The 25,803-nt window shown below is 40.3% G+C and overlaps 1 protein-coding gene across 1 annotated transcript in view; it reads right to left on the bottom strand.

Moving 5' to 3' along the window:
• Window positions 1–22,165: 22,165 nt before the first annotated feature.
• LOC104833332 (kalirin-like) overlaps window positions 22,166–25,803 on the bottom strand; it is a 164,411-nt gene continuing 160,773 nt past the window's right edge. The window contains exons 13-14 of the mRNA XM_010569924.1: window positions 23,406–23,580; window positions 22,166–22,588 (exon numbers count right to left, since the gene is read on the bottom strand). Coding sequence (XP_010568226.1) covers window positions 22,571–22,588; window positions 23,406–23,580 — 193 coding nt within the window. The 3' untranslated portion in view covers window positions 22,166–22,570. The remainder of the gene's footprint in view (window positions 22,589–23,405; window positions 23,581–25,803) is intronic.

The raw sequence follows: 25,803 nt of genomic DNA, 5'->3' as shown, positions 1-25,803 counted from the left end.
ATTTAATTTGTCAGCTTTGTCTCTTTCATCAGCAGGTGTTATTGTTCCTGTGGGGAATGCAACAAAGATTTAAAGAAATAGGGTTATCATATGGCAATCTTTTTGGCTGCATTTTCTATCATCCATCAGAAAAGAAAGCTACATTATTACCAACTACATGGTACCAAAAGCCGAAGTTATCCAAAAGATCACTGTATCTGAAAAAGACTTGAAGTGAGGACATCATAAAGCAAGACATGTTTTCACATGTTATATACTGTGATATATCCTGGCTTGGGCCATTTAGTGTAGAAAATACTGAGTATGTATGCTAAAAATGCAGCAGCTTTTTTTTTTTTTTTTTTTTTTTTAAACGAGACAATCGGGGCATGACAGCATCCTCTTGGGAACAGCTTTCATTTGAGCTGAAATTTTCAACACATGCCATGGAGGTTTTGACACAGATTTCATACAAATAACTGAGTCTCTAAATAGAAAAAAATCACTGGAAACCTCAGTCTTAAAACAAAGCAACTTGACCAGTGAAAAGCTAATAGGCAACAAGGTTGAGTAAGGAGGAAGGGGGACCATACAACTGAACTGAGCCAGGTTTCCTCTAGCGTTAATGGTACGTGTGCATTCCTCTGTACAACTGTTTTGTTGACTCAAAAATATTCAGGGTGAAGGAGTTCAGGTCAGGCTCTGATGGACTACATCTCGTCAGCAATGCTTACAGCAGTCTTCTTGACCAAGGCTGCTGCCCTGCAAGTTCTGCGCCTCCCTCCTTCCCCCAGAGTGCGGGTTCAGGCGCTCACTGTGTGGCTCCTACACTCCCCCTTGCAGGCCCAGTGAGCACTCAAGCACTAGCAAATTTTCCTTGGAAGAACTTAAATAATGACCCCATTCTATTTCCAAAAGTCTAACACTTAAATGTCAGAGCCTCATCTGGAACTGCATCAGCTTTTTCCGTAGTAATGATTTGCTCTTAGCTTTTTTTCCTCTTCTTCTTTTGTGTGTGTGTGTCGTTTACATACAGCAAGAAAAAATTTCAGTTGCATACCCAAAGCTTCTTAAGTCTAAGTGCAAAAAACAGTCACCTGTAGCGTCTTTCACTGTGTCACTAGTTTGGAAGTAGACTGTGAAATGGTTGGAAGAGAGCATTTACATATTTGTATCTGGTTTACAAGACCTGCTCACAAACCAGCTCCTATTAGAATATGTATAGAAGCTGCTAATACAGCACCAAGACACTTCTCTGATCATTTCCTGTATTAAAAGATTCACCATTATCTGGCAATGTGGGAACAGGCCAACAGCAAAAGATGGCTTTAAACAGACACTTCCTACAAATTACAGATTTTATCAACTTTGTAGAAGCAGTGATTAAATAATTCTGGAATTAAATAAATCTCCAAAGACTCACTTAAAAAGCCTAACCTTTTTTTTTTATAATGGAGAAGCAGAAACACACTGACAGCATCTTAGATAAAAGCCACTTGCCACTGAAGAACAATTTCACTGCAAGGCACAGGTTGTCTAACACGGCAACCACCACAGTTCTGAAACAACTCCCACCTTTGATTCCAATTTGCTTAAAACAGGCTACGCTTCCATATATGGCTCCTCTGTAATTAAACAATAGTACCAAATTCTTCTAAAATTCATACCCTGAAACTCTGCCATCTTCACTGAGCACAGAATCAGATGCTACAGGAAAAATAAAGAGTGAGGCACCCCTTGTGCAGCCTTCCTTCAGCAACGAGAGCTCTGTGTCACGTAGTGTTTCTGTCTGCTGGTTTAGTTTAGTCAGAATGCCTTCCTTGATGTTTCTTACAAGACTTAAGGCCTTGCTAATGATACCCATCAAGTAACATTGGAAAAGTTTTTTAAGTTTAAAAGGCAACATAATGTAAGTGACTCTGTTACATCTCTGGACCCTTTGCAGCTTCTTTGAGAGGCTCTTACTCCCACAGACCCAACCACCAGCAAGGACACCTTTTGGTAATTTTAGCCATGTTCAAAACTGCATCAGGTTTCCAGGAGTTTTGTGACATTAGATTGGGAAAAAACCAAATATATTCAGTGTCTCTCAAATGACAACTTCCCATCATTCTTTGGGCATATTCATCTGGAAACAAATCTAATGCCAAACAGCACAAGTGGATGGATAGCAGGCACATGAAAATGAATAAATACACTTCAAAACAACCTGAAAAGTAAGTGTAGTGGGACACTGTGACAATATCTGGGAGTAAATTAGGTCAAGTTCAACACTTATCAAAAAAAGAAATAAAACATACAAAGATAAAATAAGGGGATAGGGAAGCCAAACAGCTGCAAGCACAGCATTAGAGAGTTTGTTTTTTAAACTGATCTCCACAACTCCTTTCTGCTGTTACTTTTATGTAAGCAATGCAAGCTCTGTAGTTTCTGTCAGAAATGAGTGGGATCCAAATGAGGGGAAACCAGTCTTGAGTGGGATCTTTCTTAATAACAAAGAGTTTGTGAATCACTGATCTATACTATTTCCACTCTAAAGCAGTTCACAGAACATCTCATTTGGAATTGTTCTGCTTTAATGGCCCCAAACTTTGGCTCATTGTCTCGGCATTCGAACACTTGTTAAGTATGATATGAAGAAGAAATCCCTGGTAAATGAGAATTAAATAGATAGGGACAGTTAAAAGACACTGTATTTCCATGAGCCATTATATCAAAATGCAAATACACGTCCACATAGCAGCCTTGACCAATTTTACTATGTCAGCAGAACTTAACCACGGCTACGATAGGTGTCTTGCGGCAGCTACATCTTAACTGATTCACAAGAGTGAGAGCAATTTGGTAATGAGATCATCCATCATCTCAGATGCACCAAAATGAAAGTGAAGGAAATCTGGACCAGACTGGAGATGAACTACAAGCCAAAATCAATATTTTTCCCAATTTCACTACATGGTTGGGAATATGACTCACCTACAGGATACCAAATAGGGCACAGATATATTTTAACTTGCCTCTTTCTAAGGGAAATTGTAGCTGTGGTAATTTATAGGTTAATAAGCAAAGGAGTCCTTAGTATTCAGCTGAACAAATAAAACGATTCTTCACTACTGGTTTGTGGAAAGGTCGCATAGTAATGAAGGCTCTGATGGTCCCAAGCTCTGTTAAGGAAATGCTAATTCAAGGCAGCTGTTCTCCTCTCACAGTAAGTATTAGCTAGTTCAGTCCTAAACCCATTTCCTTTGGTTAGATTTTGGTTTGTAAAATAGTTAAGGCCCAGCAGTCACTTGATAATGAGGCAAATAACATCAGGTACTTGCAGAGAGTGCTGCACTGCCACTGTATGGCACCAGGAGCAGCCGCAGGTCTGGCCGACTGGCACTTCATCATGGTCAAGCAGGCAGTGAGACTTGGTCAGATAGCAATAACCAGCATTTTTAGCATTTCTGCTACACATATTACTCCTCTCTACTTTCTACCATAAGTTAAAATGCTCTACTTCATCATAAATCTACCACACACAACTCCAAGCTTTGCTAAGTTGTGTGTAAAAAAAACTTTGGGAATGTATGCAAAAAAGGATACACTTCATAACTGTGTTAAGGTGGTGATTATGAATATCACAGAGTCTGGTGGTTTTTTTTCAGAAGAAAACCAAAGCACTCTATAGAGTTCTGGAGCTTCATGAGGAGTTGGACTTCAATTATCACAAATGCAAAATGACTACATTTTCAAAATAAAAATTTAGGAGAGTTCTGTGCTACTTTCATTTAGGGTTGAAAAATATTCACATCAAAGCGGACTTCGAAAGAAAAAGTATGCACTGGTGTTGGTGCTGCCAGCTTCTAGCTTGAGAGTTGTCTGAGGAACTTTTGCCAGCAATGATAAAACAATTCAGATAAAGCATCACTCAGATATTCATATCTGAAGAAAGAATAACCATGATCATGTGTACTGAGCACTCAAGATATTGTTGTTTGTTTGGGGTTTTTTTAGTAAACAATGAAGCAAATCTTTTTCATTAATACCTTGTAGTATTTGGAAAAAAAACCCACACCACCACCACCCCCCGCCTCACCCGCTCCCCCATTTGTACTGGTAAAATGGAAACCTGAATATTCCAGGTGTCTGGAAAAATGTTCCTGGTTTTTCTAATGAAACCAAGATCATTCCATTGAAATCCAGACATACACTGAAGTGTGAAGCCACCTATGGATTAGGAAGCAGAAAGTGTAGCGTTATCCTGTGTAGCAAAGGAAAACAGAAATGTGAGGCATCCCAGTTAAAGATCAGGGGAAACCTAGGGAAGCAGAACATGACTGCCTATGCTAGGATGAAATCTGGAGGAAAGATATGTAACAATACTAAGATGGTTAAACAAGTTCTAGGATCTAGAGACCACAGACAGAATTTTTTCTCTCACCCAGATGTTGACGATTCCTGCAGGTTAGCAGATGTATAGCAATAAATGAAAAGGTGAAACTACTGTAATGTCATACTTGACCTCCCAGCTCAGTTATCCTTTGCTTTGGGCCAATTCTCCACAACAGCTTAAGTCTGGATCTCAAACCACATCATTATATTCCCAGAACACATGGAATTTGAGGCAGCTCCTCCAGTTGAGAAGTTATGGGGTCAGTTCTGCACAGACTTCCCATAACTATTCGTGAAGCCAAATAAATGCACACTAGAGGGAATAGAGCCCTTTGTTATTTGTAAAGGGTCATGCTGCAATCTGTCAGCAAATCAAGTGCTGTTAAGGAAAGGGGGATTAAGATTGTCCACCTAAAGGTATGTGACTTGGCAGAGGCTGGTTTAGCAGTTTGCATGTATGTACTGGCTGAAAACTCATTTATGACCCTCAGGTGTGGTTAAAAACTCTCACCTGCTTGACTTCAGCCTGTAGGTGCCGGAGCTGTAGGCACTGCTCTAACCGCTTGTGAGTTTGGTCAGCGTTAAGCTCCAGCTCATGCTGTTTCTCATGAAGGAATTCCAGCAGTTCTTGAACCTGTGTCGCAAGATCAATGTCTTTTTCACAGATCAGCTCAATGCCTGCAACATGCAGAGAGAGAGATCATTGCACTTATTTGAAAATTCAGTTGTTGCACAAATGTAAGCTTCAAAATTTTTTGCCAACTAACACATTGATTTGCAACTCTGAGTAATTCTCACCAAACTCTCTCACATGTAACACTTGGCTTTCACAGTTTCCTGTTCTGCATCACTACATTTTTCTACAAAGTAGTGTTTCTCTGGTGATCATTGCTCATCTCACCCATCAGCATCTGGCTAGTAGAACATGATTTAACCACAGCTTTGCTGAAAAACTTGCATGAACATCGAATTAAAAAAAGACAGAAAAACCGTCCCTTTCTTACAGTAATTCATTAACTTATATTTTAGAAATGCATGTTGAAAAGAACTTAGAAGAGAAAAAAAGATGAGGAAGAAAATAGAAAAGTGAAATACAGGAAGTGAACTCTAGTTGCCAGATCTACGGTAGTGCTACAAAAGTTCATGGAACTCCACAGTGCAAACTTTTTTTCCATCTGGGCACTTTAGAGGATAGTTAACAACAATTTAGTTTAAACCAACCTACAGTTCATTCAGAATTATTCCAGAGACTAACTTTCATCCATTCCTTACATACCAGAGAGAAAAGGTAGTTTACTACCACATTCCCCATCTCTTGCATCCCGCACGAAATTGATAAACCCCTGAGTGACCTGGTCTGATTTCATAGCTGACCCTGACCTGATCAGGAGGTTGAAATAGAGACCTCCTAAGTCTCTTCCTACCTCCTGAATTTTCTTATGACCCTACAAGCCTTGTGTATAGTAGTTACATGAAATATAACGCAGAGCTTCACATCCTCCTTCTTTATTACTCTGGTGTGATAGCATTGCTGGGTACATTAGCAGCGTAATTGTGAAAGTTTGGCCTGGACGAAATATGATGTCATCTCATGTTACTGTAATGCCTGTGATTATAAACTAACAAAGACCCGACTCTTCCCTTATTGAGGTCTACTGGAATTTTGCCACTGGCCTCAATACAGGGAGGATCAGGAACCTAATATAAAAATAATCAGATAGCAGTAATGCTGAGAAAACACTACACTTTTCCCCAAAGCCATTTGATTTCATGGAATAATAGGACATTAAAAAAGAAATGAGTTAATTAGAAGCTGCTGTACAAAAGGCTTGGACATTATTTTTAAAACCCATTTAGAAAGATACCTTTTCTTCCCCCTTTATCCTCCTCAGAGACTTGTGACTTTCTTTCTCTCTCACAGTGGTATCTACAGAGGACAGTACACAAAACAAATATGACCTTATGATTGACTCTATCCCCTTTTTCCTGGTTTCTGGTTTTATCAGAAAAAGCATGTGGGAATGCAAGTGATTGGCTTATTCCCTCTCCCAGCCAAAACAAAACAGTTTCTTCATTACCAAATAAAGTGGAATGGCCCCTGGCTTCCCATTTAGAACTGGAAATTTAATATATGTTTCTATTCTTGGGAGTAAAGTTCTTTTCAATTGCCAGACATCAGGCATGGTTGCTACAATTAGCGTGCATATGGTTCTGTATCCTCAGGACATGATGGCTTTTTGTATGCTTGACTTCACCACACCTATTCGATATTAAATGCGCAGTTTTCCTTCATGCACACTCAGCTGGTATGGTTTTGATTGTGCTAACTCATCAGCAGCAACCAGTGAACTGCCTGGGATGCTATCCAAGGGCAGCCTGCGCTCCCTATGATGAATGATCTGCCCTTTCTTGCTTGTCATATGTCACGCAGATTTATTCTACAGCGCCAGCGCATGCGGTGAGAGCACTTATTCTTCTCAAAGTCTGGTTTGCAAAATAGAAAGCCTTGTTTTGAGAATAATTTCATACATATTATCTTTATATTGCATTTTGATAGAAAAGCACAGCTGATTTTCTGATAAACTGAACTTGGTTGCCATTTCCTTCACTTGATATCTGCTGCACTGCTTGAGACAAGTGAAGGATAATGAATTAAAAACATTTTAAGAAAATATTACAGAAAAGAGTACTGAGCCACACTAACTGGCATCCTACAAAACATACATTAGTTATACCTAAGCTATATGCAATGTGAGATACTATGCAGTGAAGGAAGGAGTACTGCTTTTTGACCTGTACAAAGCTGGTTTGGAACTGCTTTGAATCTGTTCTTAGGCTGAACTATTAAAAGTCTGTGACAGGAAAGTTTACTATCCTCTTACTTGCAATATAAACTATCGTTATAACTACCTATAAAGGACATCACAAACAAAATGAAATAGATTTGCATTTCCTTTTTAAGCAATGATGTTAGCTTGACAACCAGGAAACAAAAGGGCTTTGAATTTTCCATATAACAGGTAGGGACTGTATAAATCTCCTCAACATCAGCTTTGCAGTGTATTTCAGGCTTGACTTAGACAGATTGCTTCTAAGATATAAAAAGGTAGCTCTGTAAACCATGAGCGACTCCTAACTGTGGAGCTCATTATGACAATGATACTGACAATGTGAATAGTCTTTAATAATCAAATAAATTTGTGCAATCAATAATCAGCTATTAGAGTGTAGCTACTTTTAGTACCTAGAAGCAGAATGACTAAGGTGTGTATGCTAATGAATTTCATGAATGCATCATCACTGCAGCTTGGGTCGAAGTGTTAAATCACAGCTGAATTATGATCCTAAACTTTCCATAGGAAATGGATTTCTCAGAAGTGTCTAAGCTGCCACTTTTGGAAACACCAGGGCCTTTCAACATATCAAGTTAGACACCCAAAAATCAATATCCATTTTTGAGAATATTTGCCCACATATTTAGCTTTGCTATCAGCAGTAGAGCTACAATCAAACTGGAAAAATAGAAGACAGGTTCACTGAAATAAAAAGTGCTGGCTTATTAAAAAGTCCAGTCTTCTTGAGAATATTGTTATAATATTCTCTAAACGCAAATATGTTTCCTGAAGGATACAGATTTTAGTGAGACATGAACACAATTTGAAAGTACTGCAAAATTTCAGAAAACCACCTGACTTCCAGATCTTACATAGCCCCTAAAAATCCCAAACATTTCTTTGAAGGATAATTATTTCGATGGTGAAAACAGGCTAATCCAAAGCAGGCTCACCCACATGTGCTGGAGTAGTGGAAGGAATCACAGGAACATAACTTTGAGCTGTATGGAGCTTTGGAAATACTGGACTTGCATAGATGCCTCACATGCACAGATGCCCTGAATATCTGCACAGAGTCTGATACGGTGCATCACAGGACCACTGGATTTATTGTACCAACATGACAATGTTCACAGGTATTTCCAGACACTCCACAGCCAGTGGAATCAGAATCACTGCTCCAAATATGCATCGGACATGCAAAAATCATGGGCAAATATCTAAAACCTTTTTCTACCTGCACAAGATTTTCAAATGAAAAAGGCATCATGCTTGGAAAAACATGGATGTAATTTTATCTGACAGACTTGCTAGCTTAAAGACCTCCAAGCCAATATGCCAGAGTGATCAAAATTGAATCAGTATCCTGTGTGACACAATAAAAAGAATAAACCTCAAAGAGAATTACAGGGAAGGGAAGAAACTTGGTCAATTAAGAGTGTCTGGTTAGGTAGAATGTCCCTAAAAAAATCACATTTTTTCTGGCTTTATCTTCTGTGACGACAACTGAGTTTTGATTGAAGCAGTGGTGACACTGTACAATAGGAAGCAGCAATAGCAGCTGATTTCCCAGAACCCCTGCAAGTTTGCAGCTTTGGCAGTAAGAACAATCATCCCTTAACTTATGCACTGAATGACTATGATATAGGATTCAGAAAGGAGTAAAATTAAATGAATTTTTTATGAAGTATAACTGTCCTTTATTGAAATAAAAAACAGTAGGCTCCCAAGAGCAATCTCTCTCCCTTATTTTGCCATTCTCCCAGCATTTAGCATTCTGTGCATGGCAGACATGACCATTACCTTTGATTAACTACAGTTACTCTACATCCCCATGAGGCTTCTGCTTCCTTGCCTTTGGGAGCAATGGATTTTTTAGTGGGTATGCTTCATAGAAAGTGATCTTAGATAATATTATAAAAACATTTTAAAAGTTACTTCATTTAGTTGCTAATCTTTTGTCTGCAATCCAAAAGAAGTTGTTTCTAACTTCTTGACAAACACAGATTTTTTTTTTTTTTCCCAAGAATCAGTCACTGAGACTCCTAACTGTGCTCTGTTCTGGACCATATTCTTTACCTCCCATAGATTCCTACTCATATTAAGATTCTTCCAGGATGGGAAAAAAAAAAAAAAAAAAAAAGCAAGCATCTTAACTGATGTACTAGGACAAGTTGAAGAATAGGACCAGGTGTAGTGTGGGCAGATCCCATAGAAGCTCACACACATGGTTCATACAATGCACCGGGATTGTCTAGTTCATAACATACTCTTGTAGCAGTCCTTAAGCCTGTGTCGAGTGCAGCTTGCCAAGTCAGGCTGAATACTGCCAGATTTTTTTAAAGGTGGGTGCCTAGAGGTAAAATGTTTGCCAAAGAATAGAACCATAAAAATCCTTTTTATTTTGAAAGTGCAAATTGGGAGGGAAAGAACAGGAATTGCTCTCGCTTTGCACTCTTTCCAGACATTTAAGAAGGTTAAAACCCTTCACAAGTAACATTCATTTTTGGACTTTATGCAGTGATTAATCTAAGTTATGATATTCCTCTTCCAAATGCAAAATGCAAGGATACAAAAATCTTGATTCATAGGATGTCTTAGAAATAGGATCCTACTGCTGAGAAGCACAGTAAAAGTATCAGACAGACTCCCTATCAAGATGAATCAAGTCTGTCATTCAAAAGCACATGCCAAAGGTGGGGTTTTTTACATCCAAGTTCCTACCTTTAACTTTCAAGTGCACACTGAAAAGGAAAATTCCAGTATGGTTTATCACAGTCCTTTTTTATACAAAATAATTCCAATTAGAGCTGGATGGAAACAAGAGTTCCATTTCATGACTGGTTTCAAGGCTCTCATATTTGGATTCTTTCCCAGAGGGCTCTTGGACAACTAGCTTCTTTCTCACCTCACTCCTCTCTCTCTCCCTCAGGCATGTCTGCACCCTGAAATGTGGCACAGGGAAAAGGTACTCAAGTCTGCGGAGAATGAAGCCAGCACATCTGGTCAGTTTGCCTCTCAATAAAGTCTAGTTGCAGAAAGGTTAACAAGCTTAGGAGTCTAGAACGACTAGACTTCATCCAGACCTGACGTCTGACCAGCCAGCTCAAGTATCTGTAACTGATGACTCACTGCAGTGCTTGTTTCTGAGCTGGTACAAGGACAAGGACCTACCAGTGTAACTTGTTTTGCCCTCCCCTCTCCACCCACTTTGGAACTGATCATGAACTCCATCTTGCAGTTGTGAAACTTTCTGAATGAAACTTGAAAGTCAGCTTTATTTCCTCAATGAGCTTCAGTCTCAAAGGAACAGCAATTTTTGACGTATAATCCTGAATCAAAGAATTCCCCAAACTTGTGGAACAGTTCTGGGAGTGGAGAGACAGGTATTGCACATACTTACTTATGTTAAAAGCTGATGTATTTGGTATGTATTGGGGTATTTTTTCTTGATATACATTTTGGGGGTTTTGAGTTTTTCTTGGGTTTTGTTTTTTTCTCATGTGAAATAGAGATCAAATTGCACTGCTCACCTGAAGCCTGGACCTCCATGATGTATTGGTGTAAATCTTGCCCTTGCTGGATGACTTCAAAGGTCATGTTGTTCATGGCCAACTTCCGCTCAGTGTGACGCTGCAAGCGCTGCTCAGCCAGAGTGAGGTCTTCGGTGTTGAAATCATTCATTTGTCTCAGCAGATCTTCATTCCAGGCATCTAACTCTGCGGTAACCTTCGTGGGCAGAAGACAGACACTGTATTCACTCAAGATCCATGAAAAATCTTACTCTCAATTTGTGTTTGGATCACAAAAGTACTTAACATTTTAACTCTGATCCAGAAACCTCCAAACCACAGCCTCAGTACACTCTGGATCCTGCCCACTTAATGGTCACACTTAACATTTTGCTTAGGTGAGGATCCATGAAAAGATTATTGGTCCAACAAGAAATCTGACACCTTTTTCCCTTACACATTCCAAAGGGCACTGTAAGAGAAGACCCACTATATTCACATGGATGGTAGAGGTAATGTTTCTGAATAAATTCAAATTTAAATGAAGAAGTAATGCTTACAGAATTGCAAAACAATTTGTAACACCTGTGACCACATAATCCCAAAATGGCCTGAATTTTTCTAAAAACTTTTTGCAACACACTGTATGTTACATATTACAGGTGGAAATATTATTGATTCTATCTTCATAGAACTGAACTTATAAGCTGCTTCCAGTAAGCCCTATAACAGGGAGAACTAATACATTTTTCAGAATTATTATTATTGATATAATGTATTGTGAACAGTATCTACCCATTGTTCGCACAAAATGCATCACGAGACTAAATATTTCATTATGAATTTGTGAGTTAACCCCCACAGCATTGATTGCAGTTGTACAGTAAGCCTTATGCTGTGCTTTCAGGGACTTACAGTCTTTTATAAGGGTCTTTCTGTTGTCCTCCTTGTTACATGGGGAACAGGCCCTGTATAACTTTTTTCTCCTGTGGATCTGAAAGCTTTTAAGTGGGGGAATGAATATAAATAATTCACTTTTACAGATGGGGAAAGCACAGCACAGAAACATCATACTTAACGGCTACGTGAATCACCAGTAGAATCACGAGTCATACCTGGCTCTAACTGAAGACCTATATAACCTGCTAATAACTCATGGGAACATGCAAAATCTTCTGTTGCTTTCTCTGCTTCCTGATTACAACACGCAGTCTGATGATTTTAGCAGTCCATTTACTGTATCTTCTTTATTTTACATTTTAGCCCACAAGTAGCTGTTCGATATGAAAGTCCTTCTCTATTTTTGCCTGTTCAATTAAAGCAATATCTAGCCTCCACCCAAAGAGCACAGTCTCACGTCAACCTAGATTCTGCTACTGCAGACAAAAAAGAGGGAACGTGCTAGTGACAATGAATTGAGGGAGGGGGGACAAGGGAAATGGGAATTAAATAATGCATACAGGCTAGTACTGTGCAGTAAACAATTTTTTAAAGTATTGAAAAATTTTAAAATAAATGCCTTAATTCTGATTCATAGGTTGATTCCTCATAGCTAGATTCAGGAGAGCTAAAACCAGGTATCTAAATTCCCACTTGTGCATGTTATGATGTAGTGAAAAGTTCCTGTTTCTCACTAAAATACTCTTCAGTGCCTGTGTGCAGTGAGATGCTTAACTTCCTAAGTAGCCAAGATTCAAAATTTTCCATTCAGTTTTCCTTTCCAGAAAACATACATTATATCCAATGCAGGCACAGGAAGGCAACCCAAATGGACCGGCTTTCAGCCCTTCTCACATTAGAATGGATGGCAGTACACAGTTTTGCATTAGAAGGGAAAGAAAGCAGTTTTTAGGCCCTTTTTTGAGAGAAGCAGAAAAGCAGATTTACTCAGCCAAGAACCTGGGACCTCAGCTGCAGGGTGAAAGGCAGAGAGTGGATATCCTGAGGGGCTTCTATTTTTCTTCAGCTTATTCCATTGCCCATTCCACTCAATTACCTTTAAATAATAGCTATCTCTATAGTTTCTTTGGCCCCATTCCTGATTCCAGCACCCTCTGATTCATTGACATATCATAGCTGGAGTCCCTGGACTGTGGAGACTTATTGGCAGTTTTAACAGTTATGGAGAAATGGTCAAAGTAGATGCTGGAGAAGGGTTTTACCAGATACATTTACATTCAGAGGCAGATCCTCAGCTAACAGTAATCAGAACTGAGGTGGTCTTGACCTTGTTTCAAACTACAAACAACAGAATGAATTTAGAGTTAACACAGGTTCCTACAATCATGACAATAACACTTACAGTTCAATACAAAGCTCTTTCTGCTATTTCTAATGGAAAGGCATGTGATATAAGGGAATCAGAAGAATTTTTTTTTTTTTATGAGCTATTATAAAACTGTCTGTTTGAATCCATTGCATTGATTGTCAGGCTGCTAAAACATGATAATTTGAAATTTTGCAAAGATTCACAAAGTACTTCCCAATTTCCTGTGAACACTCTCATGCATGTGTATTCAGGAAGATGTCTAAAAGCATTTATAAGTGACAGTAATAGAAAAGATTAAAACAAACAAAGAATGTGTTACATTAGTTTGGTCTGACAGCCATAATACTATGATTGGGGGATTCTGATCAAAACAAAATCTCTCCATCCCGTTTACGTCTATGGACATCAACTTCAGGACAGGAAAATGCAAATCTTTCAGAGGGTTGAACGGTCAGGGGATTTGGCAAAGGATATATGAAGGAATCAACAGATGTTCCCATAAGTATGCTGAGATCCAGCACTTCTGCAAAATTACCTGGGTAAACCTCTCTGCTGTGGTGCTGTTTCTCTTACTAACTTTTCCACTTGGCCATGGAAAGGACACTGATCAGCATTGCTTTTATCATTAAATCTACAATCATTTCCACTCGAGCATGGGGAAATGGCTGATCCTGACCATACTGCTTTTTGCCCCTTAGGCCTGCGTGACGGTCTGACAAATTATAGTCAAAGTCTCAAACATTCATTAAAGAACTTTGGTGGAGAAAATGGCGTCTGTAAAAACGCTGGAGTTTTGTGAACAGGACAATGTGGCCGCAGGAGAGGGCCCCATGGAGGGTGGGACCGCGCTTCTCAAAGCCACAATTCCTTATCTTAAGTGACCAGGAGAAGGAGCACAGCATATGCGCCTGGAGGAGGAGGCCCCACAGAAGATGGGACTGTGCTTCTATCTTAAGCAGTCATGCAAGCAGGGAAAGAGAGGCAACTCTGCAATGAACCACACCCCGCCAAAGCTCACCGACCAATTCCAGAGAACCCCGGGAATGGGAACTGCACATGTCGAGACCATCAACTAACACACTATAAAAGAAGGGAGAACGAGTTCTCAGTGCGTGCCCTCCGGAACTGGATCTCTATGCTGGCTGGACCAATGCTGGACCCAGGACTGGTGAAACCCTTTTCTTCTCTCTTTCTTTCTTTCTCTCTTTCTCTCTCTCCCTCTTTTCCTTCTCTCTTTTCCACAGTCCCTACACCTCATCCTTTTAAACATAAACCGTTGACCAAGTCTGAGACTAGGAGTGGATCTATCCATCCCTGGGCTCCTCTTCGAGAAGGAGTCCAGAAAGCAAGGGGGTCTGCTCTGAACCTTGTGACTCAATGGGAGGGCTCTCCTTCTGATACAGTTCCATGTTCCTTTTTCCATTTCTTTTTCCACACCTCCCTTCTCTTTTCAAACAGTGGCTTAATGACATGTTGCAAGGTTCATATTGATAAGTTCACTTGTACTTGGGCAAGGTTAGCTAGGTTGAATAAATGTTGATTGTTGTTTGAACTCCTCTGGTGTCGTTTCACCTTAATTCTGACAAAGGAAATCCACGAACCTGAGTCGCTCCAACTTTGCAACGCGACAGCCTGAGCTTCTAAGACAGGTCTGTAGCAGAGAGGCGTCTACAAACACTCAAGAGGACTGCCTCCCAGGCAACCAGTGCTCCCCATGCTCGTGTCGGCCACCAGCTTCCACCAGGCTCCCCACACAGGAGGAGCTGCACCTAAATATCTACCTGTGCTATTAGTCATTGCAAGGCACTGAAGGGTTTATGCTCCATTATCCACACTCCCCAGTTCAAATCAGTGGTTCCAATTAAAGAGGAAAGGACGGCATAGGCTGTCAGGACACAAGCTGATAAACAACACAGGATGCAAGGCGAGCCCATGGTGCTCTATGCCATGTTGCCAGGACCAGGAACAGGGGTTAAGACTGCATCTGAGTGGCTCTAGACACTCGGATAGGTCCAGTGGGGCTTGTTAGCCCAGTGCCAGCTCTGTCAGGGCCAGGAGCACAGCCACTAATGGAGGGGACAAGGAAGGAAGGTGGGAAGTTGCCTCTGAGTGAGGGCTGATGAAGGATGACAATCATCCCATGTGCTGGGTTAGGGGAAGAGGGGAAGGAGTCAGGCACAGCGAGAGGTGGAACATCACCAAATTTCTCAGGCAAAGTGTGTACAGGAAGGTTGGGTACATTGCTCTGAGTAACTGAGACAAACAGATGGCTAGAAGGGAATCTCAAGCACAAAGCAAAGAAGCAATAGCAGAGCTGTGATAACGACCCAGCCTTCCTGAATCCCAATCTGGTGCCCTATCCCAGAGATTATGCTGCTTTGCATATCTCATTAAGACATTTCCTTTTCTGTCTGTACAGCCAATGCCTCAAAATCCCAGCAGTTTCTGTACTTCAAACTGGACCATTTGGAAATGGTCCCAGAGTCTGAATTTGAGTCCCTAACTGGTTTGACTTGGGTACAGGGAAATTGATTTATTTCTCTTCAGGAACAAGCTGTAATTAGGCAGCTCTGTTAACTACAGATGTATATTTTTCAAGTCTAAAAAAGGGCTTTGGAAGCTTTCACAGATTGGTAAGGCATTGACATCTATGGTGAAACTTGGACTGCATTAGACAAAAGTGTCCTATCTCCTACGCTGTGGTAAGAGCCAATTGCACTGGGCCTGTGTCAGGAATTGTCTCATAAATGAGGCCCACTTGGCCATGAACTTGTTTAATTCCCTTCCGACCCAGAAGAATGGCTGATGAGAGTTTACTGTCTTCATCTGCTAGATTTTTGGTGGGAAGAACTGACAGCACTTCTTATGTTTATTCACTTCCCAGCGTTTGTGATTCTAAATAGACTTTAGCATCCCTCACATGCCCTGAGAAAAGAGAAGCCCTGCCGCAAGAGAAGCCCTGACCTCTGCTCTGTTCCACTGCGGCACAAGAGGGAAATCATACCAAAGCAGAAGGGTCACGAGAGCAGCAATGGTGGCAGTGCACAGGTCTGTATTAGCAAAAGCAGCAGACTTATCTGCAGGTGCCCACACTGTTCCAAGGAAAGCTGCACACGTGTCTTATTGTCAGCCACACTCTGTCTGACTCCTTGGAAGGAGCCATGCTCCTTCCTTGTAGGTCATATAAGGTTGTTGGTGGCCAAGAAACAGCTCCCTATTACTAAAGGAAGGTCAAGTGACCCCAGACTACTAATGAGAGAGAAAGACACAACAAAGCTATTGATTGACAATGAGCCTAGAAAGCACAGTTCTTCATTCTTCACCTGAAATAGATGCTCCTGCTGCCATGATAATGGGAAGGGAACTAATGCTGGTAGTGAACCCAGTCTAGTATTAAATAACTGAGATACCCTTATCAGAGCAGTGGAGGCAGAGCAAGAGTTAACTTCAGCACATGAGGAAACACTGGGTTTGTGCTGAGCTCCATGCTACTATCGCAAGGCTATAATAGATACACAGACTATGTCAGCCAGGTCTGTTTTTCATGCAGACACAGCGACCACAGTCTAGACCACATACTCTTTGGGCAGGAAACCTCCTAAAGCAGCAACCTAATATACCGAAAATCCCACTGCTGCAATACTGCTGCATTTGCTGCTTCCTGGATTTACCATGTTGCAACACCAGCAGATAACATGACCAAAGGGAAAGAGACATGTTCATCTTCAATCCTGGAGAAAGAGGAGAGGTATAGAGAAGAGGTACGCAGGTGAAAAGTAATAGCAGTAATAATAACAGTAGCAGTCCAGCCATCTCATGCCTACATTGCAGCCTGCTTGTGAATTAGGCCAAAGAGCCTACTCAAGCTGCAGCAGCTGATGTGCAGGCCATTGTACATCCGCAATAATTTAATATCTAAATCCTAAGTATCTTTTTCTTGCTGCTGCTGCTGAGTTTTTCTACAAAATGGTGCTGCTGAGCCTAGAATGATGCTTGCTTGGCCTTAATTCAGTGTTTGACACCTAAAGTCATCGTGTTTAATGCCAACCAGAAAATTTTGTTTGCCAATTGAAGGAGGTGGAGAGGGGAAATGAGGAATCAAGCAAAAGAAAATAAATGTTATATGGCGAATGAATCACATAGGAGCTGATATTTTGAAATATGGGCTGAGGAAGGGCATATGAGGAGGAGGGAAATAAAGTTCTATCCTGGGAGCAGAAGCTATTAACACAAAGAGAGTGGGCTCGCAAGAGGGATCTGAAAAAGAGTAAAGACGCTTGGGAAGAACAAGCAAATGTAGGAGGCAGGTTGCAAGAGAAATGATGGTGCAAGTAGGAGGAGGAGCAAAGGCAAGAAGAGTGGGTAGAGCATGGGGATGTGGCAGGACAGGAAGAACAGTCACACAGGCACAGGGCAGATCTGTACAGAGCTCAGAATCAAGAAAAGGGAATATCTACTTCATTTCAAGAGAAGAAAAGGTGGCAGCCATACAGCTGGGATGAACAGAGAGTGAGGATGGATGAGATGAGAGGTCAGATATGATCCAGGAAGGAATAAAAAAAAAAAGATAATTCTGACTCCTGGATGCTGAGGGAGTGTCTGTGAGTGCAGAAAGAAAGGGGTTATAATGGAGTAGGGGAGACCAGATCTCTAAGGCATACTAGAGATTCGGCACCAGGGATGCCAGGGGCAACAGCACTTGGCTCTGCTTCAGCGTTCAGAGCAGGTTGGAAGAGCAGAGGACTGCATGTGACAGTATAAGTGGATCTATGGGCAGACTAATACTGAAGGTATATGGTAGAAGAGATGTAGGTAGGAAAGGGTGAATGAAACTGTCACTTCTACAGATCATGTAAGCAGAAAGTTTACTGTTCCTCCTTCTCAGGCCTCAGTTTGGGCTGACACTGTGCAGTATGACAATACTGTCAGCCATTTTTTTTGATGACAGAGATGCCACACTGGCTTAGTGGGGACCTGGGCCACTGAAGTGTGAAAAGGCTGTCACAGTGATGATTCTGCTTCAGTGCTTTTGGCTCCTGAATCCCTAAAATATCAAGATAAAAAAATGGAATTCAGCTCCAAAAGACAGGGTGCCCAGAACAGCTTAGTACTTGCCTTTCCTTAATTTTAAGTGATGTGCAGTTTGGAAACTAGGTATATATGGAAAAGAAAAACAAAAGGTCACTAAGCATGAGACTTTATAGGATTCCAGCTTATGAACAGAAGACACTGAATTTTTTCTTACCATTCCCTTACAAACCTATCTCAAGATCTCTGTAACTCTTATTTCTTTGCTCACATCTGAGTGTCAGCTATAAGTCAGTGAGGGGCTGTAAAACATCTTGTACCTTCAACACAGGCAGCTAATTCATTTGAAAGATTCTGCTAATTTTATAAACCTGGAATAGGAAACTAAAGTGAGTTGTGAATCAGTGAAGTAAACTACTGTGAAAGCTGGCTCCTGTTCCCTTCTAAACTCATGCTCAGGGATGGATGCGAACAGCCGGAAGAGCCAGCAAGTGAAATCAAGGTTGAAAAATTTAATTAGCAGGTGAAATGGAGCCAAAGAGATTGAATGGTGGAAAATTAGATATCCAGCAAGTGAAGATATTAGTGATCATGGGGCTTTTTGAAAGATAACAAACAGCATACAAGATCAAATTTATATTGTACAGTGGGAACCTCCATAATCCCTTCCAAGACTATGTCTTGGCCTAGGAACCACATTGCTCTAAGACTACAGTGCACAGACTCTGTCTAGCATTGCGCAGATCCATATGCATTGCAGGAAACAAAACAACACACACGAGGGAAGGAGCTGGGCAGCTCTGGGAAAGGGAAAGGGAAGTTTCTTTGGAGGTAACCAACAACTGTTGCCAGACAGGTATTGGCTGAGATCATTCCTGTTCTCAGTCACAGAGTTTTATAGGGGCCTACAGGTGAATTTGATCATCTCTCTACAAATGAAAAAATATGCAGAAAAACTCTGGATGGCAGTAATTTTGTTAGGGATTGCAACCCTACATTTTACCATTCATTTCTTATGCATTTACTCAGCATTTTACTGTATATTAGCATTCATTCAAATAATGGTTAATAAGGCTTTAAATGACAATTTCTGAAGCAAGGGACAAAGTATACTTGACAGATTTTACTGAGGATGTAACTCTGCAATAAGGCTGTGCTTCATATGTATAATGCGCTCAGTGTGGTGCCAGCACTGCCGCTAACGTCTGCCAGCTATTGTCCCTTGAGTCTTACACCCTACTTCCTTGTAGTGGATCAGCTACCACATACATACTGCATTAATCTCCCGAGTTACTTGGTTGGCTGCACAAACTCACTTGAAGTCTGTATCTCATAGAAAGACCAACCATATAATCCTAATGATCCCATCTTGTCTTGAAATGCGCAATGACTTGGTAAAGTAATAAAACATATCAGGCATCAAAGTTAGACACGTTTGCTAAATAAAGAATGGGTTGTCATTTTATGGTTTTAAAACCTAAGGCAGAATAGTCTCCCATAGGGATAGCTAGGCGCTCTCATGTTTCTGTTATGTCTGTTTCCAGGTGTTGTCATAGTTTGGATTTCATAATTTACCCCAAGAACCCAGAGTGTAAATATCAGTCAATATAATGAGATTAAGGCAAGAAAGAACAGGCAGCACATGCTATGCGCCTGTGGGTTCGTATCCAAATTCGTATCTGCCAAACCTGCCTTGACTCAAGTACAACACAAAAGCTGCCAGTGCGGCTTAGAAGTCCTTAGAAGTCCTAAATGAATGCAGCTGGTCTGCCCTGCCAAAGAAATAGGCAGGTGGCTTCTCTTTACATAAATTACTTTTCCTGAAGACAAATGCAACAATAGTTGGCAGATTTCACTGAAGTACAAGAAAAGGTCCAGTGATGCCTAAATAGATGGAAGTAAGTGTTGCTCGTGCAGTAATCATTAATTCTGAAGTTTGTCTAGACTCCAAACCTCTGTCAAGAAGAGACGATTATAGAAAAGCTCAAAAACCAGGAGGGCTACAAAGCAGATGGGTACAGAGCAAATTTAGGAAAGAGTGCCAGAGGAAAGGGTGATCTGTGTCATGGATTTCAATATCCGAGGAGAACAGTAAAAATAGGAAAGTTTCCAAAGAACAAATGACAGTCAGGCACTTTCTAAATAAAACTAAAGGCCAATCACTCAATTGCCATTTGTGAGTTTGAAAAATTCCCAATACTTCCAGTTTGCATTATTAATTAGAAAGGAGAGAGAGAGAGAGGGCAGTGGGGAAAAATCAACAGACTCAAAAAAGTTTGGTACCAAAACTGAATGGAAAGAGACAACATGAGATGTAGCTATTCCCTGAGACTGAGATGTAATGTGCAGCCTTCCCTAAAGCTGTTGGAAGCAGGTGGGCTCCCACAGCTGCATCTCTCTGGCTTCCACTAGAGAAATGCAAGTTTTTCCTCTCACCAGAGTTCCCATGGAAGGGTCCTCATCATAAGGGATTCACTGGAGCACAAAAACCTGAGAACCAAGGGTGAGAACACAGACCTGAGGGGGGAAAATGGGAAACTCAATGCTTGACAAGACAGAAGCAGCAAAGAGGACAAAGGTGTTCAAGTTTGGGAGGTGGAGGGCCCACTTTTGACAGACCGTTTGTGTGAGTGCAGGAAGGAGAGAGATCAACATGGCTGCAGCAGTGTGAAGGGTTTTGTTCGGGATGTGTTCAATATGGTACTGTTCTTTGGGCAGATGGAAGGGGGCTTATCTAGACTAGAAAAGGAGAAATTCATTTGACAATCATACTGGTACACATTATTTCAATTTTCTTAATCTATGCAGGATCTAGGCTATTATGGAAAATTAAAACCTAAACACATTCCCAGTCATAGCTCAAGGTACTTGTCTTTAGTAGAAAAAATACTTAATTTCCTGTTTTAAATATCGTCATCTTTTTCCCTTAAAAGCTTGGAATAGTCAACCATCAGAAATACGACATGCTTTTTAATTATGGCAATGAAAAAATCTTTTTGCTTCTCAACAATGGCATGAGATAATTTTGTTAATTTTGATAACAGTTTCCTACTGACGTGGAATCCTTATTATATGGCTGAGGCAACTGACTGCAATCTACTTTCTAAGGATCATTATTGTGTCAATTTGAGCCAATTCAGCTGTTGTTTGAAATGCATAGCATACATATGTCATTTAATATTTTATTTCAAATTGCTTTTTTATTATCCATCAAACTGTTTTTCTTGTGTAAGCACTAAATGTACTTATAAAATTTAAGATACTGACCTGGATATATTTTTACTGTGTGTTCAGTTATAAATTAAATGTCATAATTATTCTAAAATAAAAAATATTTTTCAGAAAGAGGGAGCTTTCTAAATAAAATCATCTGCCCATAGACTTCCTATGAAACATGTTCTCAGATATCCTTGTAATATTAATCTTGCAGAGGGAATTCAGATGTTCTTACGATAAAAAATAGCAAATCTACAGTGACAACTAAGTGGTGATTTTCTTCACAATCCTTTCTAGCTAATCTGATTTTAGAAGACTATGAAGCACATTTCCAATTTTAAATATCTTAATGTATCACAGCCACTCCAAATGCGAATACATAGAAGTAGGATTCATGCAGAAGCAAAACAGGGGTCCACATAGTATTCCCATTTCTGGCACCACATATGGAGGGGACCAGGATAAGTCACATCATCTCCTGATGCCTCAGTTGCCCCATCAGTAAAGCAATCCATGGTGGTAACAGCCTTTGAGATCTTTGATGGAAAGACTATGTACAAAAATAGAATTTGAAAACAGTGATTTTTTAAAAATTTTTTTTTTTAGGTCTTTACTTAAATCATCATAATTCTAGATTCAGACCTAGAATTTGCAGCGAAACAGGCCGGGATCTTAATGAATGACTCACATGGGTTCACCACATACTGCCTACAGACACATTTGGGTGTTCCAGAAGCACATACTGTTTTTCAGGTTTTTTGCTTCATTTTTGGAAAACACAGGTGTCATTTATAGGTATGTACAAGTATATGCATCCACACCCCATTTATATCTTTAGAGTAAAAGTCTCAATTACTCAACATTTGCCACACCATTGTATCAAAATATCTTCTATTTAAATATAGGAGATACTATGTAGCATTCTTAAGGCAAAGTATGTTATCTGACATGAAATACATACATTTATACTTATACACACGTACTCACAAAGAATACTGTCTCTCAATATCAAGGGGGCTGTGTATATCTGGCAAGTAAAATGAAACTATTCTAATTTACATAAATAACAAGCACTGTAGAACTGACTTCAGTGTAATAGCTAACTATACAGTCACAACAGGAAAGCTCAGATAATCGTCACTGATTTCTATCTCTGGTATCCAATTATAGATCAAGACACATAAACCCCTCTGTTTCCAGCCTTTTATTCTACTATAAATCATTATGCCATGTCTCAAAATAAATACTTACAAAGTATAACACAGCATTCTAAAGCTCCCATTAAATACCAGTACCCACCTTGAGATTACTACAGATTTACAAACAACACCTTCAGGAATACCATCATAAAACACTTAAAGGTGCTCCATGAACTAAACAAGCACCAGTGGGATACAGTGGGAGGAACATATCCCAGAAGGGACATAAGCGCTGACACATGGCTTTCATTAATTTTGTGCACAAGTTAATTTACATGTTGTTCTTTTCACATCATGTCCTATCAGAACTACAGCAAGTAATTAATGAGATTGGCTGGAGTCTCTTTAAAGTTTCCCTGTCCAAGAATACCTCAATTATTAATGTTTTGATGAGTTTTCCATCCAGTGCATCTATCTGATTTCAAAACAGAACTACAAAACAGAACTGAAAGACCTTTTTTGCCCAAGGACATAAAAATAGCCTTTACCTTTCCCCCCTTTTTTTCCTTTCCTTTTTAAATAAACCCACTGCGATGCTTAGAAAGCCCATCTTTTAAATATCCTTTCCTTTCATGCACAACATGTTTTTTCACTCAGTGGTTTAAAGCCAAGCATGTATCTGTTTGTATGCATCTGTGTGTGTATTTAAAGAGACAAACCTCACTAATAAGCGATACAGAACTTAATCCCTGAGTGACTAGTGTCAATAAAGAGTTACAACAGGGACACCTTATAAAGCTTCTCTGCAAAGCAGGCAGACTCAGCGTAGTCAGTTAAGCAGACACAAATCTATTTCAGTGCATTCTAGCAGTATATCCTAAAGCATATTTTTAGCTTCAACATGCTGAATTTAAAACCTGGTTGTAACTCTCTTCCTCACTGGAGAGCTGAGCACAATCAAACAGCTCCAGGTGTATCCTAACAGAGTATGTTTACCTATACTCCCTCTCCCACAGCTCTACCTTTCTCAGGTCATGCAGCCAGCTCTTACCTCAATGGTGTACTGTTCAAAAATCCGGAGCTGAAGGAAAATGTCTAGCTTAATCTTCCTTTCATGGAAGAGCTCTTCCATCTGTACCTGGGCCTCGTCGAGCTGCTGAAGGACAGACTCAATGTGGCTGATGGAGCTATTGTGTGGAGTCTTATTGTTGGAAACAGCAGAGTCCCTGTAGCAAGGCAGAGAGCATGGTTAAAGCTGAGCTTTAAGGCAGGCAAAAGAGCAAGAACTACACATTTGTGATTCTGCGTGCTGCTGAGAAGCAAACCGAAGCACAAAGGGCTGAGGTAAGGTGTATGCAACTCTCATCTCTTCTACTTGCTGAAATCCTGCAGCTCCTGAGCTTGGCACAAAGTTTGAACAAGGGGATCATCCTTTCTTGTGTCATGACACTGTGACCTTACACACTTGGGAAGAGAAGGGGAGGAGAATGACACATCAATCTCAATGGATCTCTTGAGGAGACTGACTGGCAATCCCCTTTAATCCTACAGAGTGACCTGCTCCAGCCTACACTCACACCAAGCTCAGAGATGCTATGTAGCCACTTGGCCCTTTACAAGTTAATATTGTGCATTTTCTTTATTACTTACAGACTAACTGAATCAGAATTACCAGCATTTGAGAAAAAGGGGTAGGGATGTCTTGATTTCCTCTGGATTATGTAGTACAGCAATAGATGCAAAATACAGTGCAAAAAACTCCACTGAAGGAAAACACCTTTCAAACACTGTAAAACAGACTGTGACTTGTCTTTTCACTAGGGTAAGTGAAATGAGACATGCCTGTGACAGGTTGAATACTGCTGCATCTACACCTTACATATACAGGCAGCAGAAGGGAGCTAGCCCTTTTAACTGGTAGGCTAGGATCAAGGGCAAGTTTGCTGTACCTGAAAGAAGTCTTAGCATGGACATAGGACAATCCTGACAGTTTCTTTTCTATTTGTGCTCTCACATATATTAATGGGCTCAACTACAGTCTGTTACATCTTCAGTAAATTTTTTCAGTGAGTGTTTTATGGATAAAGAGCCTTCGCAGACATTTAAGACATTTACAGACAGCTGAAATTTAGTCTCCAATGCGCCACAAAAGGTCCCCCAACTTTAACAAGAACCAGAAAGGAAAATCTGAAGCCATAATTTAATCCTGGCTTTGGTACATCAGCTAAAACAAGATTTAAATGCAATGGTTGTCTCCATCCATTCTGCTCAAAGGCATGTGATAACAGCTGCATTATTTGGTATACTTAAACCAAGCCAACTGAAAACCCTATCAAATACATTGTTGGAAAGACCTGTGCACTGGTAGGGTAACAGGATGAAGTGGGTAAGCCATGAGGTCTTACCGTCAGTATTTCCCATCAATCTCCAGTTCTGCCTTGGAGAAGGTGGACACACACACAATTACAAACCCAACAGCATATACTGGACTATTGGTGCAACAACAAACTCCCACGTGTGCAGCAAACCAGCTGACAACATTGGAAGACAAGCAAAATGTCAGGTAATGCTGCCAGGTCACCGCATTGTCCCACAGGGACCAAATACAGCTGGGAGCCATTCTTCTGACCGGCTATCCTGGGCTGCTGAGTAGAGGGGCCTGCGGAGTCTCTCCACTGTGGAAGAGTGCTAGCGTGTTCCCTATTTTTAGGTTTTTATTTCCATTTTCTGGGTTGAATTTTCCCTCCATAAACATCTAGCAAAGCATTCATAGTTTTCTACAGAACTTGACTGAAATGCTTGCGCTTTGCTCTTTGCAAATAACCATCACGTAGGGGCAGATCAAAACAACGTACAGTCAACTTAAATGTTAATTGAACACTGTCAGTGAGCATAATTGAGGAAAAAAAAAGTATAACCTTTTGCAGATGCCTTAAATTGAAACTACACACTGACAAACAGTAAGGTGCCTTAAATTGAAACTACACACTGACAAAAAGGTAAGTTTAAAACACACCTTTGAGGTTCTAAGGCAGCAAAACACACATTATTCTGGTTTTATTATGTGTCTTGTAGGAACAGAACAAGCATTTGCCTGAACATCTGAAGCCTAAGAATAAAATTAAAAATACAAAATACTATTAACTGCATAGTAGTTTGCTCTTTGGATGTGCTTCACCTCTTTTTCCTCAAATACTTTGTTTGGTACATGGAACTTCAGATGCTCAGCATTATTCTGAAGCAAGCACTACCAAATTCCCTTGCTTATAAGGGAAAATTACACCAATATTACTCTCTCCAGGTGATATGGTTTCTGCCCCACTCTGTCACTCTTGTGTTTTCACCTTGTTGGTGACCACAAGGTCTCTCTCCACGTCCACATTAAAGCTGTACAGAGGAAGGATGAATGAAGATAACAAGGTGAGCTTTTGAAACTACAGCTGAATCTG

This window comes from Haliaeetus leucocephalus, unplaced genomic scaffold (genome assembly GCF_000737465.1).
Source record: "Haliaeetus leucocephalus isolate CR32 unplaced genomic scaffold, Haliaeetus_leucocephalus-4.0 Scaffold1, whole genome shotgun sequence".
NCBI lineage: Eukaryota > Metazoa > Chordata > Aves > Accipitriformes > Accipitridae > Haliaeetus > Haliaeetus leucocephalus.
Note: the sequence above shows the minus strand (reverse complement) of the source record. Positions and strands in the feature narration are given on the sequence as shown.